General features: G+C 36.4%; 1 protein-coding gene across 6 annotated transcripts in view; it reads left to right on the top strand.

The window, feature by feature from the left end:
• Positions 1-14,395, top strand: part of slc20a2 (solute carrier family 20 member 2) — a 59,348-nt gene extending 44,953 nt beyond the window's left edge. For 4 of the 6 annotated variants that reach the window (XM_016533976.1, XM_016533979.1, XM_016533978.1 and 1 more), the window contains 3 exons: positions 279-464; positions 3,508-3,592; positions 10,525-14,395. In XM_016533976.1, the coding sequence (XP_016389462.1) occupies positions 279-464; positions 3,508-3,592; positions 10,525-10,689 (436 nt within the window). In that variant the 3' untranslated portion in view covers positions 10,690-14,395. Of the gene's footprint in view, positions 1-278; positions 465-799; positions 1,812-3,507; positions 3,593-5,176; positions 5,262-10,524 lie in introns of those variants that run through there. The other 2 variants (XM_016533981.1, XM_016533982.1) reach the window with 2 other exon arrangements.
• The last annotated feature ends 70 nt before the right edge of the window (positions 14,396-14,465 follow it).

The raw sequence follows: 14,465 nt of genomic DNA, 5'->3' as shown, positions 1-14,465 counted from the left end.
TTTTCAACATTGATAAAAATAAGAAAGGTTTCTCAAGCATCAAATCAGAATATTAGAATGATTTCTGAAGAATCATGTGACACTGAAGACTGGAGTGAAACTTCAGCTTTGCCATCAGAGGAAGTTATCTTTTCATAATCATGATACATTTTGGGGTGAAGTTAAAGTGATATGTTGATTTAAAGACCACATGGCTTCATCCCTAGTATACACTTTATATCATAACCTTATTGTAGTCACTTCCCCTGTGAACATGCTTGTTTTTATCTTTTCTGCAGTAATGCAATTGGTCCTTTGGTGGCCCTGTGGATGATTTACGACCAGGGTGGGGTGATGCAGGATGCAGCCACACCGGTCTGGCTGCTATTATATGGCGGCATCGGAATCTGTGCTGGACTGTGGGTTTGGGGTCGACGTGTCATTCAAACAATGGGCAAAGACCTCACACCCATCACCCCCTCCAGGTGAGATCAGCCTATTGGCGGAGAGCATGTTGTTTGTGCATGATAATTGATGCATGTGCTCCTGTTGCATGCAGATGTGATGATTAATCCACAGTAAGAAGTCTTCTTAAGCCCAATGCACATGTACACTGTACAATTTTGGCAATAATTGTGAATCTCACTGGCATTATATCATTCAATCTAACGAGCAGCAATTGAAAAAGCCAGAAAAATTGCACAGTGTACAGTGGGCTTAGGATAAGTGGCCTTTTACTGTAAACCCATGACAAAAACACACACAATTTTTCTCCTTGTTTATTTCTGACAATACAGAAGGTGTCTTTCTTTTCCTGTAGCAAGTGGAAAATTGTAGAAGTGGAGGACCAGTTTTTGGTGTAAAAACTGACAGAACTGAAACCTTCAACTTGGTCCTACACCAGTGCTGAGGTGTAATTGTAGACTACAGAAACACGGAGCATGTGCTTTGGCAGCAGGGTTATAACAGTTTATCTGATATTGAAATCTTGCTAGATTAGTTCAGTTTATCGGCTTTTCTCCTCTCTCGTTTGGGTGCTTGCCCTCAATCCCCGTTTGTATTACCACCACAAATCGGGTTAAATATCACCGTAGAATGACCTTAATTTAAAATTTTAGCACACTTTAGAATAAAGGCAGTTTTTAGAGCCCGGTCACTGTTTTGCACTCTCAGCTCAGAACTGCCTGGGTTTGCTAAATTTAGCAAGACACTTGTGCACACGGCCTCAGCGACCTTGCGTTCTCTTAGTAACAAGACAAACTGTCAAAAACAAATGAGCTTGAGTTGATAATCAGAACAAAGGCTTTCCACCCTATAAAAAGAAGTCTCGTCATTTGTTCTGAGAAAGCGAGCTGCAGATAATTTTTTTAGGGATGCTTGTTAGGAAATCATGATTACTAAACACTGATACACTGAAACGTAACTGGACACAACTCCAAAAATCCAAAACCAAAATTATTTTAAGTGAGCCTTTGAAATAACCAAGCAAATGATTTTAGTGTGATTAATATGTTTCTGTTGATGTCTAAGCTCCAAAATTGTATAATTCTTTTTAAATATTGAACTTAGAAATTATTATAATAGTGAATTATTGTTTATCAATGTGAATCTCACCCCACACAGACTTTTAAGTGGGAACATGACTTTTTTTACCGTCAATAATTAATTCATCATCACTTAAACTTTCTCTGGATTCTATTAAACCTGGCACAGTTTTTTTTTCCATGTAATGTATATGTAAATAGATGGTAAAGTAACAGATACATTTGAAGTTGTGCAAAAAATCTTATTGGCTTACATTGTACTATAACTACCCAGAACAGTGTATTATAGTGGCAAATCAGAAAATTTAAAATTATAGTAATAGTGTAGTTTAAAAAAAAAAAAAAACTCAAACTTTAACAAAAATGAAAAATCATGAAAGTTAATTGGATTGTTATTGTTTTAATTTTTTCTAAAGACAGACTTTTAACAAGAAAATAATTTTTATTTACTGGAACAATCTGCAATTTCTCGATGTGTGTGACTGAGCAGATTTCGCACTGAAGGGTCACTCTACAATCCTGCATGTCAATCAGTCTGTACTAAGTAAGTGTGCTGCATCAGGTGGCCATGTTCCCAGTCACATGCCCTCATATAGCGCACTGAAATAACAATCGACATAACCTCTGTATTTTTTGGCTGATTTGCAGTATAAGGTATATATCTCGGTATTTTGTATTTGGGTTAAACAAACAAATAAAGTGAATGTAACCATGTAGGCATATATTATGTGCAAAAAAGGGTTAAAATCACATTACATTCTAACATTGTAACATTGCAATCTAAAAACAAAAATAATGCTTTTAAAGCAGAAGTTAAATTTACTTAAACTAAAAATGAAAATAATAAAAAAGCACAGACTAATTGAGTAAAAAGGCTATTTTGATTTCCCCATTAGAGTCACTTTACAGTTAGTGCTATGATACAAATACACTTGTAGGTTTAAAATTCTACATATGCCACATTTATTGTCCAACTACAAATATTTTAGTCAGAGTTATTGCGCTCCTATTTCATTGAGCTCCGTCTGTTTGGCGCGCATGCGCACAGCAGCACTCGTTCACTGAAATCTGTGAAGTTTAGCGGAGAATCACAAAAGCTCATGCACTTCTGACTGCAAAATGGAAATATTTCCATGGCTTTCTAACATTTACAGATGGAGAATATACCTGTGAAATGTAAGTTATGCATTATGAAAACAGCACATCTCAGACACATGAAACAGTGCGAGTAGCGTCTCTGTCAGCAGCACACGCAGCCTTTCTGTCAGAGCATCTGACGGGCCGCGCTGCTTTAAACTCAAACTATAAACTATAGGCTACTATATCTTACCGTTTTTTAAAGCCCTTCATATAAAGCTTGTCGCATGTTCAGAACAAATTGTATTATGCACTTTCTCCGCAGCAGCTCCATCTGTGTCCTCCCTAGATAATTTTTCAGATGTGCTCGTATCAAACTACTTTATATCGATATTAACGGTATTGCTTCATATCGTATCGCTTATAAAAATATATCGATATATTATACAAACGCGATATACCGCCCAGCCCTAAAACTGGCTTTTTAGATGGGTTTGCATGATTTAGTGGAAGGTTTGTCTGTCTGTTTGTGCACAGTGCATATGTTACTCGCATGTTCATGATGTCTGTGTGTGTTTTAAGATGCCACAGGAGAGTTTTTCAGCACAATCACCATGTTTCCACCTGCATGCATGTACACGTGTCTACCCTGTGATACACACTCACACGCACGTACTGACACACTTAATAGGCACAGAACTCAAGAAAACCTGTCAACCTTGTTTTTGTGTTACTGTACCACCTTCATCTCCTTGTGGACTTTTTGCATGCCTGTTAAATTGTTTCCTCTCCTCCAGACCGGCATGCTGTACGTGCACCAGCCTCTCTCAACGGCATGCATTGTCATTATTGGTTGAACTACAGGTGTAACTGTATAAAGTTGTGTTTTGTTGCCCTCCCCCCACAGTGGATTCACTATTGAGCTGGCCTCAGCGATCACTGTTGTTTTGGCGTCCAATATCGGACTTCCAATCAGTACGACACACTGCAAGGTAACTATCGGGTCAGAGCCCAGCTGGCCCCCTTAGGTTATTGTGTGCATGCCACCAGAGAGAGGAGGGAGCCGTCTGTTTTTACAGGGAACGAGAGGTGCCCACGTCAGCTTTCAGCAAATGATGCTATTTGTTATTGATAAATAATGACATTGATGCACAACAACTTGACACTTTCCACAAATAGGGTGCTGTCCTATTACAATAAACAGACAAATCTCATGTTCTACTCTATTGTTTCTCATAGAGTCAAATGTCTGACAGGTATTTTGATGTGTCCTGTCTTGCTGGTCTCCTTGCCTAGACCTTGACTGTAATTAACAATTAAACTCATACAAACAAATGATATAATTTTATAAGTATAAATTAACTGTAGAAAAATCTTAATTGCTACAAAAATGTTTAGACAAGTAAACAGTCTCTCATTAATTTTCTACATTTTTATTGTTGTCCAGCTCAACCATTCTATCCAGTTACCAAAGTTAAGGTATAAGAATTTTAAGTTAATTAAGTAGAATTTTTCAATATTTCAGTTTATGTAAAAAATTTAAAAAATAAAAATAAAAATAAAAAGTTTTTTTTTTTAAAGTTTATTAATAACCATTGTTGTTATTTTAACTAAAACTTTTCAAAAAGTATTTTTGTTAATTGAAATAAAGCTGAAATAAAATAAGTATTAGATAAAAAAAAACTGAGAAATGTTGCCTTGGCAAATAACTGAAAATATATTTAAGTTGAAACTAAAACTAAAGTAAAAATGAAAGGTAAATATGAAAAAAAAAACTAATAAAAAAATTCTAGAAGTGCATAAAAAATTGAAAAAATATTAATAATTTAATATTATTTTGAAATGTTACATTTCTATTTAATGAAGTTAAATACAGAATTATTACATAATATTAGTTGTATTAAACAAATTATTAATTTTTATTGTTAAAAAATAGGGGAATCACATAAATCAGGTTTATTATGTTAGATATAATTTAGACAAAATTAACATTTTAGTAATAGGGTTGAAAAAAAATCCAAACCTCACATAACAAATAGAAAACAAAGCATATCATAAAAAGCTGTTTAAAGTGCATGAGCAACGTTTCCCTTTTTTCTGAAATTGATAATGACATTTGATGTTGTTTTTTTAATCAAGATTACTCTGGCAGGCATCCTTGATTATCTGTTCTCAGACATCCAGTTACTGACGTCATTGGCATTGTCACTGTTTCTGATGGTCATAATGCAACTTGACTGCACACTGATGTCAATCCTGGGACAATGAATGCTCTCATCAAGGCTAAGACAGCACTCTCAAACCCTTTAGAAATGAAGATGAGCGCTCCCTTCTCTTCTCTCAGACGTGGCATTGGTGCATACAGGATGAAATAACTCTCTTCTCTTCACAGATCTGTGTTTAAGTGATGCTTCACTACATCATCTTCGTCCCCCTCCTCATCTATCTCATAGCATGTAGCTGTGTATTTGTCCGCGTTTGCTTGGGCCACTGGTGTCTTGCTCCATGCTATGTGTGTCTCTTACGTTTTATCTGTTGTGTTTGTCTTTGTCTTGTCATTTGTCGTCTTTTCACAGTGGATTTTGCATTGAAGTAATGAGCGCTCTAACAGTGCTCGTTGCCTCAAATGTGGGCGTTCCTATAAGCTCCACCCACTGCAAGGTATTTGTATAGTAGTGAAGCTTTGGTAGTGCTAAACTCCACTCCCATAGCTTCACTAGCGTAATCACCGAACAGCCAATCAGTGCTCACCTCTGCAAACATGTAACTCCATGATTGCAGCTTTGATTCACTTATATGATTCATTCTTTTTTCATCTGCTTAGTTGTTTTAAAGATAATGCATTAATTGAAGTCAGTATGCTTTTAAAAGGTACTGTGTAGTGCATACATTGTAGTCCAGACGCTAAACATGTTAACCAAACCATGCCACTTGCAGTGATTCCATTTAAAAGTAGGTCATTTCTCATCATTAGCATAGGTCAACAGCCGGAACTGTTCACATTAACCTAATACTTGCAAGAAATAAGTCCAGCAACCTCATCCAGTCAGAAATCAATACAAAAGCCTGTTTACTTTTTGTCGCTACACATTCCTGGAGCACAAATGAGCTGACCTCTATTTATTCTCTATTCTCTTGCATGTGCTTTGTGATGTTTTTGTAGGGGTTTTGGGATGCTTTGTGATACAAGGGCAGTCAAAGGCTTAAAGCATGTTTGGCTTCAGATTGATACCTCATTCAACTTCATGACCTCTATTCAGATTTATAAACTTCTTGTAAAATCTTTCTAGTGCTGTAAAACCTGGATTAAGGTGAAAGGTAGAGGGCATGCGGTTCAGTTTGGTTTGTGGCTGTCAAGCTAACATGGTAATTTGGTGTGGTTTAAAAAGAATAACACAATAAAATAATGTGTATATATATGTATATGTATATATATATAATATATACAGTCATGTGAAAAAATTAGGACACCCTATTGAATTCCATGGTTTTCTACATCAGGACATAATAAAAAAAAAAATCTGGTCCTTGGCAGGGCTTACAATTTGGAAAATAAAACCTCAGATGAACAACAACACATGACATATCACACCGTGTCATTATTTATTTAACAAAAATAAAGCCAAAATGGAAAAGCCATGTGTGACAAAGTTAGGACACCCTTACTGTTAACACCGGAATTAAGAGGGTAAGCAGCAGTCAGGCTCTGCTAATCAAATACATTTGATTAACTGATCATCAGCAAGAGTGAGCACCTCTATAAAAGCAGATGTTTTGGCAGTTTGCTGGTCTGGAAACATCAGGTGTTTGTTAACACAATGTCAAAGAGGAAAGACATCAGCAATGACCTTAGAGAAGCAATTGTTACTGCCTCAGTCTGGGAAGAGCACTACGGCCATTTCCAAACAATTTGAAGTCCATCATTCTACAGTGAGGAAGATTATTCACAAGTGGAAGATATTCAAAAAAGACACCAATCCTCCCAGGAGTGGACGTCTCAGAAAATTCACCCCAAGATTAGACCATGTAAAGCTCAAAGAAATGACAGACAACCCAAGAACTTCACCGCAGACTCCACAGGCCTCAGTTAACATGTTCAATTATAAAATTCATGACAGTACTGTTAGAAAAATATGGGACAAGAATGTTTGGAAGGCTTGCCAGAAGAAAGCTGCTTCTACCTAAAAAAGCATGGCAGCACGGTCTAGGTTTGCAAAGTTGCATCTGAACAATCCATAAAACTTCTAGAACAATGTCCTTTGAACAGATGAGACCAGAGTAGAGATGTTTGGCCACAATGCACAGCAGCACGTTTGGTGAAAACCTAAAGAGCACATCAGCACAAACACCTCAGCACATCACACATGCTGGTGGAGGGCAGATGATTTTGGGCTTGTTTCGTAGCCACAGGGCCTGGGGGCCTCACAGTCATTGAGTCGACCATGAACTCCTCTGTATACCAAAGAATTCTAGAGTCAAATGTGAGGCCATCTGTCCGACAGCTACCTAAAAAAGCATGGCAGCACGGTTTAGGTTTGCAAAGTTGCATCTGAACAATCCATAAAACTTCTAGAACAATGTCCTTTGAACAGATGAGACCAGAGTAGAGATGTTTGGCCACAATGCACAGCAGCACGTTTGGTGAAAACCTAAAGAGCACATCAGCACAAACACCTCAGCACATCACACATGCTGGTGGAGGGCAGATGATTTTGGGCTTGTTTCGTAGCCACAGGGCCTGGGGGCCTCACAGTCATTGAGTCGACCATGAACTCCTCTGTATACCAAAGAATTCTAGAGTCAAATGTGAGGCCATCTGTCCGACAGCTAAAGTTGGGCCAGTATTGGATCATGCAACAGGACAATGATCCCAAGCACAGCAGCAGATCTACAACAGAACGGCTGAAAAGAAAAGAATCAAGGTGTTGCAACAGTCCAGTCAAAAGTCCAGACATCATCCTGACTCTGTGCAGAAACAAATGCCCACAAACCTCAATTAACTGGAGCAATGTTGTAAAGAAGAGTGGGCCAAAATTCCTCCAGAATGATGTGAGCGACTGATGAAGTCATAAAGAAAATTATTACTTCAAGTTATTACTGCTAAAAGTGGAGCTACAAGCAATTGAATCATAGGGTGTCCTAACTTTGTCACACGTGGTTTTCCATTTTGGCTTTATTTTTGTTAAATAAATAATGGCATGGTGTGATATGTCATGCGTTGTTGTTCATTGTTCATCTGAGGTTTTATGACCTGCCAAGGACCAGATAATTTTTTATTATGTCCTGATACAGAAAACCATGGAATTCAATAGGGTGTCCTAACTTTTTCTCTCATATGTGTGTGTTTATATATATATATATATATATATATATATAAAATTTGGCCCCAAACTGGCTTTTTTAATTCATTTTAGATTTTTAGTTTTCATTTTAGTTTTTTACCATTTTTTTTAGAATGTAGAATTTTAGCAATTCTACTTTAAAAAATAGAAGTGTTGGCATGGTAAGTAAAGTTTAAGTTTAGATTTTCATCGAATGTTTGTATTCTATTTTAGCTCTATTTTTTTTTAAATGAAAATATTTTTAATAGTTTTAGTTTTAAGTTAACAATAACAATGCTACTGACTGACGGCTTAGTTTAGGCTATTTTTCAACCCTGTTACCCAATAAAGCATTAAAAAAAATTTATGTTTCCTATTTTTAAGTTTTATTTTTAATCATGTTTAATTAATGTTTTTCCCATCAAAATATGGAAAGCACACAAATCAGCAAATGTTGGTAAACAGGGTTGCATTCAAGGCTTTCGTCTGCTATAATAATGTAATGTGTTTGAATTGTCTTAAATTGGGGGCTTTTGTGGGTAAATATTGATTTGATTAATTCACCTGCATATCTGCAAATAATTCATTCATAATTTTTATTCAATTGACAGCCCTAGTTTGGGTATTAGAGTTATCAGCATTACTATTGCGAGCATGTCATGTCTTTGTGTCCCAGCATCCAAAATATGGATTGGCAGGCCGTTAATGTTCAGACGAGCTTTGTCCAGTAAAGCCATTATAAAATGGGAACATTGCAGCAATGGAGGAGTCACATATTCATCAGGTTTATGTTGATTACAGCCTCAAAAAATAGATCTTGTTTGCTAAACAAACTCACAGAAAGGTCACGATGTTTGTCTTGATTTCATGGATTAGTCATGGCTCAAGCATCTTACATGATGTTTGAGTAGATCAAGGGGGTTAAATCATGGGAGAATTAAAGGCCTGAAGTCTTTTATTCTCTGTTGTTGACTTTGGGTTGGCTTTTGCTCCAGATTTAGCCCCCCTGTGATGGAGGCTTCAGTTACACTGGCCGTATAAGAAGAGCCAGATCGCTCTTGTTTCTAGAACAGCACCTGTCACCAGAACCCCTGAGTCACACAGCATGTATGGAAATGTTACTCCTCCTGCTGCCCTGTGTTAGGCAGGACATGACATGACTTTGCCTCTCAAGCAAAAGGAGAACGTGACTAATGCGGCTTTGTTAAAAGCACTGGACACTACACCTTAATTGTAAATTCTTCTTCTGTGTGCAGACAACGATGACCCAGATTTTATAAGGAAAAGAATGCTTGATTTCAAACCTTGCAGTACTTTGTGTTCTCTAACCAACCCCTACCCAGGAGTTTGCACAATTAATCAAATCCATGTATTTAGTGATTTCAGAAGAGATATTATGCTCACGACCCTATGAAATCAAAAGTTGGATATGCCTATGTCTGTTAGATGTTAGATTTGATCTATCAAATATGTTTAGTATATTCCCTAAATATTTGCAGTGGTGATTTAGAAAAATTAAGAAACGTGAATATTGCAATGATTTAAGCATTATTGGAATATATATTGCTAAAGCCATAAGATTTTTGTGACTGGCAATTTGGGAGAATGAGATCGTTAAAGCGATGGTTCGCCCAAACATGAAGTTCTGTCATCATCAGATTTAATTTAGGCTTTTTATCCATATAAAAGCTCAACGTTGCTTGCTTGCGAGAAGAAACCTCAATTTATATGTGACCCTGGACCACAAAACCAGTCATAAGAGTCAATTTTTTGAAATTGAGATTTATACATCATCTGAAAGCTGAATAAATAAGCTTTCCATTGATGTATGTTTGTTAAGATAGGACAATATTTGGCCGAGATACAAAAAAATAAATAAAATTTGAGAAAATCGCCTTTAAAGTTGTCCAAATGAAGTTCTTAGCAATGCATATTACTAATCAAAAATTAAGTTTTGATATATTTACAGTAGGAAATTTACAAAATATCTTCATAGAACATGATCTTTACTTAATATCCTAATGATTTTTGGCATAAAAGAAAAATCTATAATTTTGTCCCATACACTGTATTTTTGGCTATTGCTACAAATATACCCCAGCGACTTGAGACTGGTTTTGTGGTCCAGGGTCACACATATGAATGAACAAGCCAATTAATTAATCTCTTTAAGGCAGGTATTGTAATAGCATTTTTGTTTAACCATCATTTATAGTAAATAACCAAATATAATTTCAATCAATTGACAACATTCAATATAAATCTTAATAATCTATATCATCCAGTGCTGCTAGAAAGACCATGCCAGCCGTCCTCCTACCATCTACTGATATCAAACAGCCATGTCTGTGCCTTCAACTAAAGGCTATTGACCTTAATAAAAAAATGTCAATGTAACTTCCCGTTTCAACAGAAGATTGAAGCAGGACAGAAACCTATGCTTGTGATTTCATGGGGTCTTTAAAAAACCTTTATAGGGATAACAAAATACATTCCATAAAGATTGTATCCCTAGTTCCACCCTGAAAAATGAAATCCACATTTTGCTGTTTTCATATTTCTGTAACTTGCTACTGCTGATTTTGCCTTTGCTGTGGGTGCAGGTGGGCTCAGTGGTGGCGGTGGGCTGGATCCGCTCCAAGAAGGCTGTGGACTGGCATCTCTTCCGGAACATCTTCCTGGCCTGGTTTGTGACCGTCCCTATAGCAGGCCTCTTCAGCGCTGCTGTCATGGCCCTGTTTGTCTACGGCATACTGCCTTACGTTTGAGATGGAAAATGAGGAAGAGAGGGAGGTATAGGAAGGTAATGACGAAAAAAATAAAACCGAGACACAGACAGAAAAAAAAATAATCAAGATATAAGGGGACAGCCAGAGGGTGGGGAGAGTCTTCAAATGCTGCCTGGAAAAGCATCCAGAATCCTTTGACTTAAATATCCTTAATCTTGTCAAGAGTATTTATTTCAGTTTCATTTTTCTATTGTTTTGTTGACATGTTACCATAAACCGTAAAATCTTTGACTCGTGATTTCAAATGGTACATTTTCAAAGTTCCAAAAAATAGCTCTCATACATTTGTGGTCCTACATGTTCAAGGGAGTAAACGGATGGAGAACAATTGCCAATATCGCAAACAATATCAGTACATGAAGAATGGGACTAGAAAATTGGTTTTATGGCACAATTCACAGTACATTGGCACACAATATAGCTACTAACTACTCTTGGGCCTCTAAATGTAATGTTTTCAAATGTATCATGTGTGGTGTGCTGTAATCGCACCTTTATTCCCATTCGCTGAAACCTCAAACTTCTACATAAACGACACTGAGAAGCATCCTGCTGTTTAAAGCCTACATTAGCTGCATTGCTAAAATCATACCTCAGTCAACCCTCTATGCCACATAAAAGACAAGTGACAAAACTGTGCTCCCTCATAATACATGAAATATTATAAGATGCATCATTTTTGTAGTGGTTAATGTGTAAGAATTCCCTGTTCTTTTATTGTTGTATTTATTTTTACCATTCATACCTTTTTAAAAACACAAGAGGTGTGAAGACTAAATCATATTTTGAACTATGTATGCTACTATAATTTCTACTGTGTATATATTCAGCTATGGATTTTAGATTTTTAGTTTTGCCTCATTTCGTGGTCTTATATTTTTACATTTAAGGAGACTTTAGACCAGGTTTGGTAGTTGCATGAAACGTATGCTTTCCAAGCATATGAAAAATATCAAATATGAAAAAACTATTTTAACTATGACAAGACACTACATCCATAATCCTGTCAGCGTATATCAAAAATAATTCTCCCATTGCCTACCCTAAAAGATCCTCATATCAGTGAAAACTAAAGCATTCACTGTCATTTAAAGATATAAATATTTAATGAGCTGGTTAGGAGTCATATCTGAGGTATTACATTTGAAACTTTCTGTAATTCACCTTTTGTATACATATCAATAGGTGATTTTTTTTATTTTTTATCTCTTTTTGGAAGATTAATAGCCAAAGATTGTGATGATCAAGTTTAATTGCCGTACTCTTTGACAGTGTTTGTAATTACAATCTAAACAATATCCAAACTAAAGTAATCAGTTTGTCTCTGTATTGTGGATAGTATATAAAGGATGCTAGTAGTTCGGTCTAGCAATAATATGTAATATTCTTAGAGCCCAATGGATGATGCCAATATAAATACCTGTATGTGCCGGAACAGCCAAAATCACTTAAGGTGAACCCATAAAACCAGCACAAACACACAAACATAGATTTACCCACGTCACATATATGATGTATTGAGAGGCAGTGTTAGACGCCAGGCCTAAATCAAATCAGCATCCAGATACTTGATTCAGCCTTCAGTTCTAATATCACATTGAGTTTTATCAGAAGAGGAGTTTGTTTAACATCAGGTCAGTATGTGATTCAGTGGCACAAATGTGTCATATAACGAAAGGTCAATATGTAATGACCTATTTGTGGCCCTGCCCTGACACCACAAGAAACCAAAAAGTCTCATGATTTCAGTCCAAAAATGGCCAGGCTCACATCAAATGACCATGTGACATCAGGTCAACTGGGCTTAGATGTTTGTCAGACACTGTTGTAATCTGCCTCGGGATAGTCACCAGATTTGGAAACTGTACAAACGTGTGGCTTTGAACCGATGCAAAGTGTTGCTGTTTCTTTTTCTTTTTTTTTCTTTTTTTTTTGTGTATTTTGTTTTTATTTTTCATCAAGAACAAATCTATGCTTATATGGCCATTTGCCTTGTTGTGCTTTACTGTTTGTTGGATACAGTAACTTCAGTACTGTGGTGTTTACATTGTAATCATATTGTAGAATAACTCATTGCAGTTGCCTAAAAATGCCAATCAACTAACTATTAATCACAAATTAAATATGAAATAACCAGGCATTGTGCAAAGGTGTTTCATGTAATTTTGTGTTTAGCAGTGTGAATCACGATGATCCTGCTATATGTAGTACACAACTTTACATGGTGGATATGATAAAAAATAATAATAATAAAAGAAATTAATAGATATAAATTTCATTAAACTATATTTTTCTACATATATAAGTTCTACCTGGGTGGTGACTTCTCACATGGAGAGTAATCTGGGCTCCTGAGCAGTGATTACGTTGAAGTACCAGTAACTATATTAAGAAAATTCAGTGCTGAATACCACTGAACAATTTCTTAAAGATGGTTATATCGCAAAAGAGTCTAAAAAGTTCAGGCAGGGGACCGTAATGTGGATTGGTTCCATATATCCATTGTATTTTTTCTTGCCCAGGGATGTCTCTCCCTTGTGTGAGAGCGAGTGGTGGTGAGTTGTTAAAATTCCACCAGTTTTTCATGATTATTTTTTGAAAAGTAAGGCTGAATAACTTTGTAATTTTGTTTCCCTGAAATGCAATATTGAGCTGCCAGAATGAGGTCAATCAAACCTCCACCAGCAGTGGCGATAACACCGTTTAGAGTCAGACAGGGACACCGCAAGATTCAGTAAAACTTTTTACTAACCTGCATCCGATATTTTGCATCAACCTGGCGATATAATCTGCCTTTCTGCTACTGGTTTGTGAAATCTTCCACATGCACAGTAAAAAAAACATTCTTTGCGCTAATACACGAACGCAGACGCTTGGCGCTCTTGTTTTGGTCTCGCGCTAACAAACCTCAATATTCAGAGAGCGGTTAAATAGAATTTTTAAATGTATCTGACGTTAAACTAAATGTGTTGTTAAAACTTGTGTTAATAAATTGTCGCTGCGTCATGACAGTAGTTGATCCACAAGTAATTTACGCTATTTTGACGATGTAGCGCCCCTTGCGGCAATGCTGAGAGTTGCGTTGAATTTAGGAATCGCGTCTGCGTTCAGGTATTTGCGTAACCGAACAGGAGGCTGCAGTAGTTTGGCCACAGAGTTAGTTTTGAGTTACATATTCAAAGAATGGCATGTGAACCACTACTATACTAAATCACAGTCAGAAACTTCAAAGCCATTCTGTGTTTTTAGATGGACATGTTATGATTGGACAAATACAAAGAGATCGCTATGTAAGACTTACAGAAACTAAATCATCCATATCCACAACCAGTGTGTTGATAAAAGGTTTCTTAACTGTTCTTGGCAGCCTAGTGACATTCTCCTATAGTGTACTAATATAATTTATTAAGTTTCCTTGTTATTATCTGCACTTGAAAATAGAATGTAGCCCAATCCTCTGTTGGCCTGCTGATTGCCTGCTGTGTGTCGTCTCTATTGCCATGATGTGAATGCTATGCCGTTACTGTCTGGTACCATCTTAAGACAGGGCTTTAGTTTTAACAAAACCCCCATATCTGCATATGTACTGTATTGCTGTTTCCTTTCTTTTTGGAACTTTTTTTGTGAAAGTTGTCTGCATTTTAACTAATTAAATTATGGGAATTAAAATTACAAAGAATAACAATCTGCTGATATCCTGTTTTAATTTGGTGATTGATGTTTTAATGTTGAAGATGTGGATTTTTTTTTTCTTA

The sequence above is a fragment of the Sinocyclocheilus rhinocerous genome, unplaced genomic scaffold (genome assembly GCF_001515625.1).
Source record: "Sinocyclocheilus rhinocerous isolate Xijiao unplaced genomic scaffold, SAMN03320098_v1.1 scaffold515, whole genome shotgun sequence".
In the NCBI taxonomy this organism is placed as follows: Eukaryota; Metazoa; Chordata; class Actinopteri; order Cypriniformes; family Cyprinidae; genus Sinocyclocheilus; species Sinocyclocheilus rhinocerous.
The sequence above is the reverse complement of the archived record's forward strand: the minus strand, read 5'-3'. Positions and strand labels throughout refer to the sequence as shown.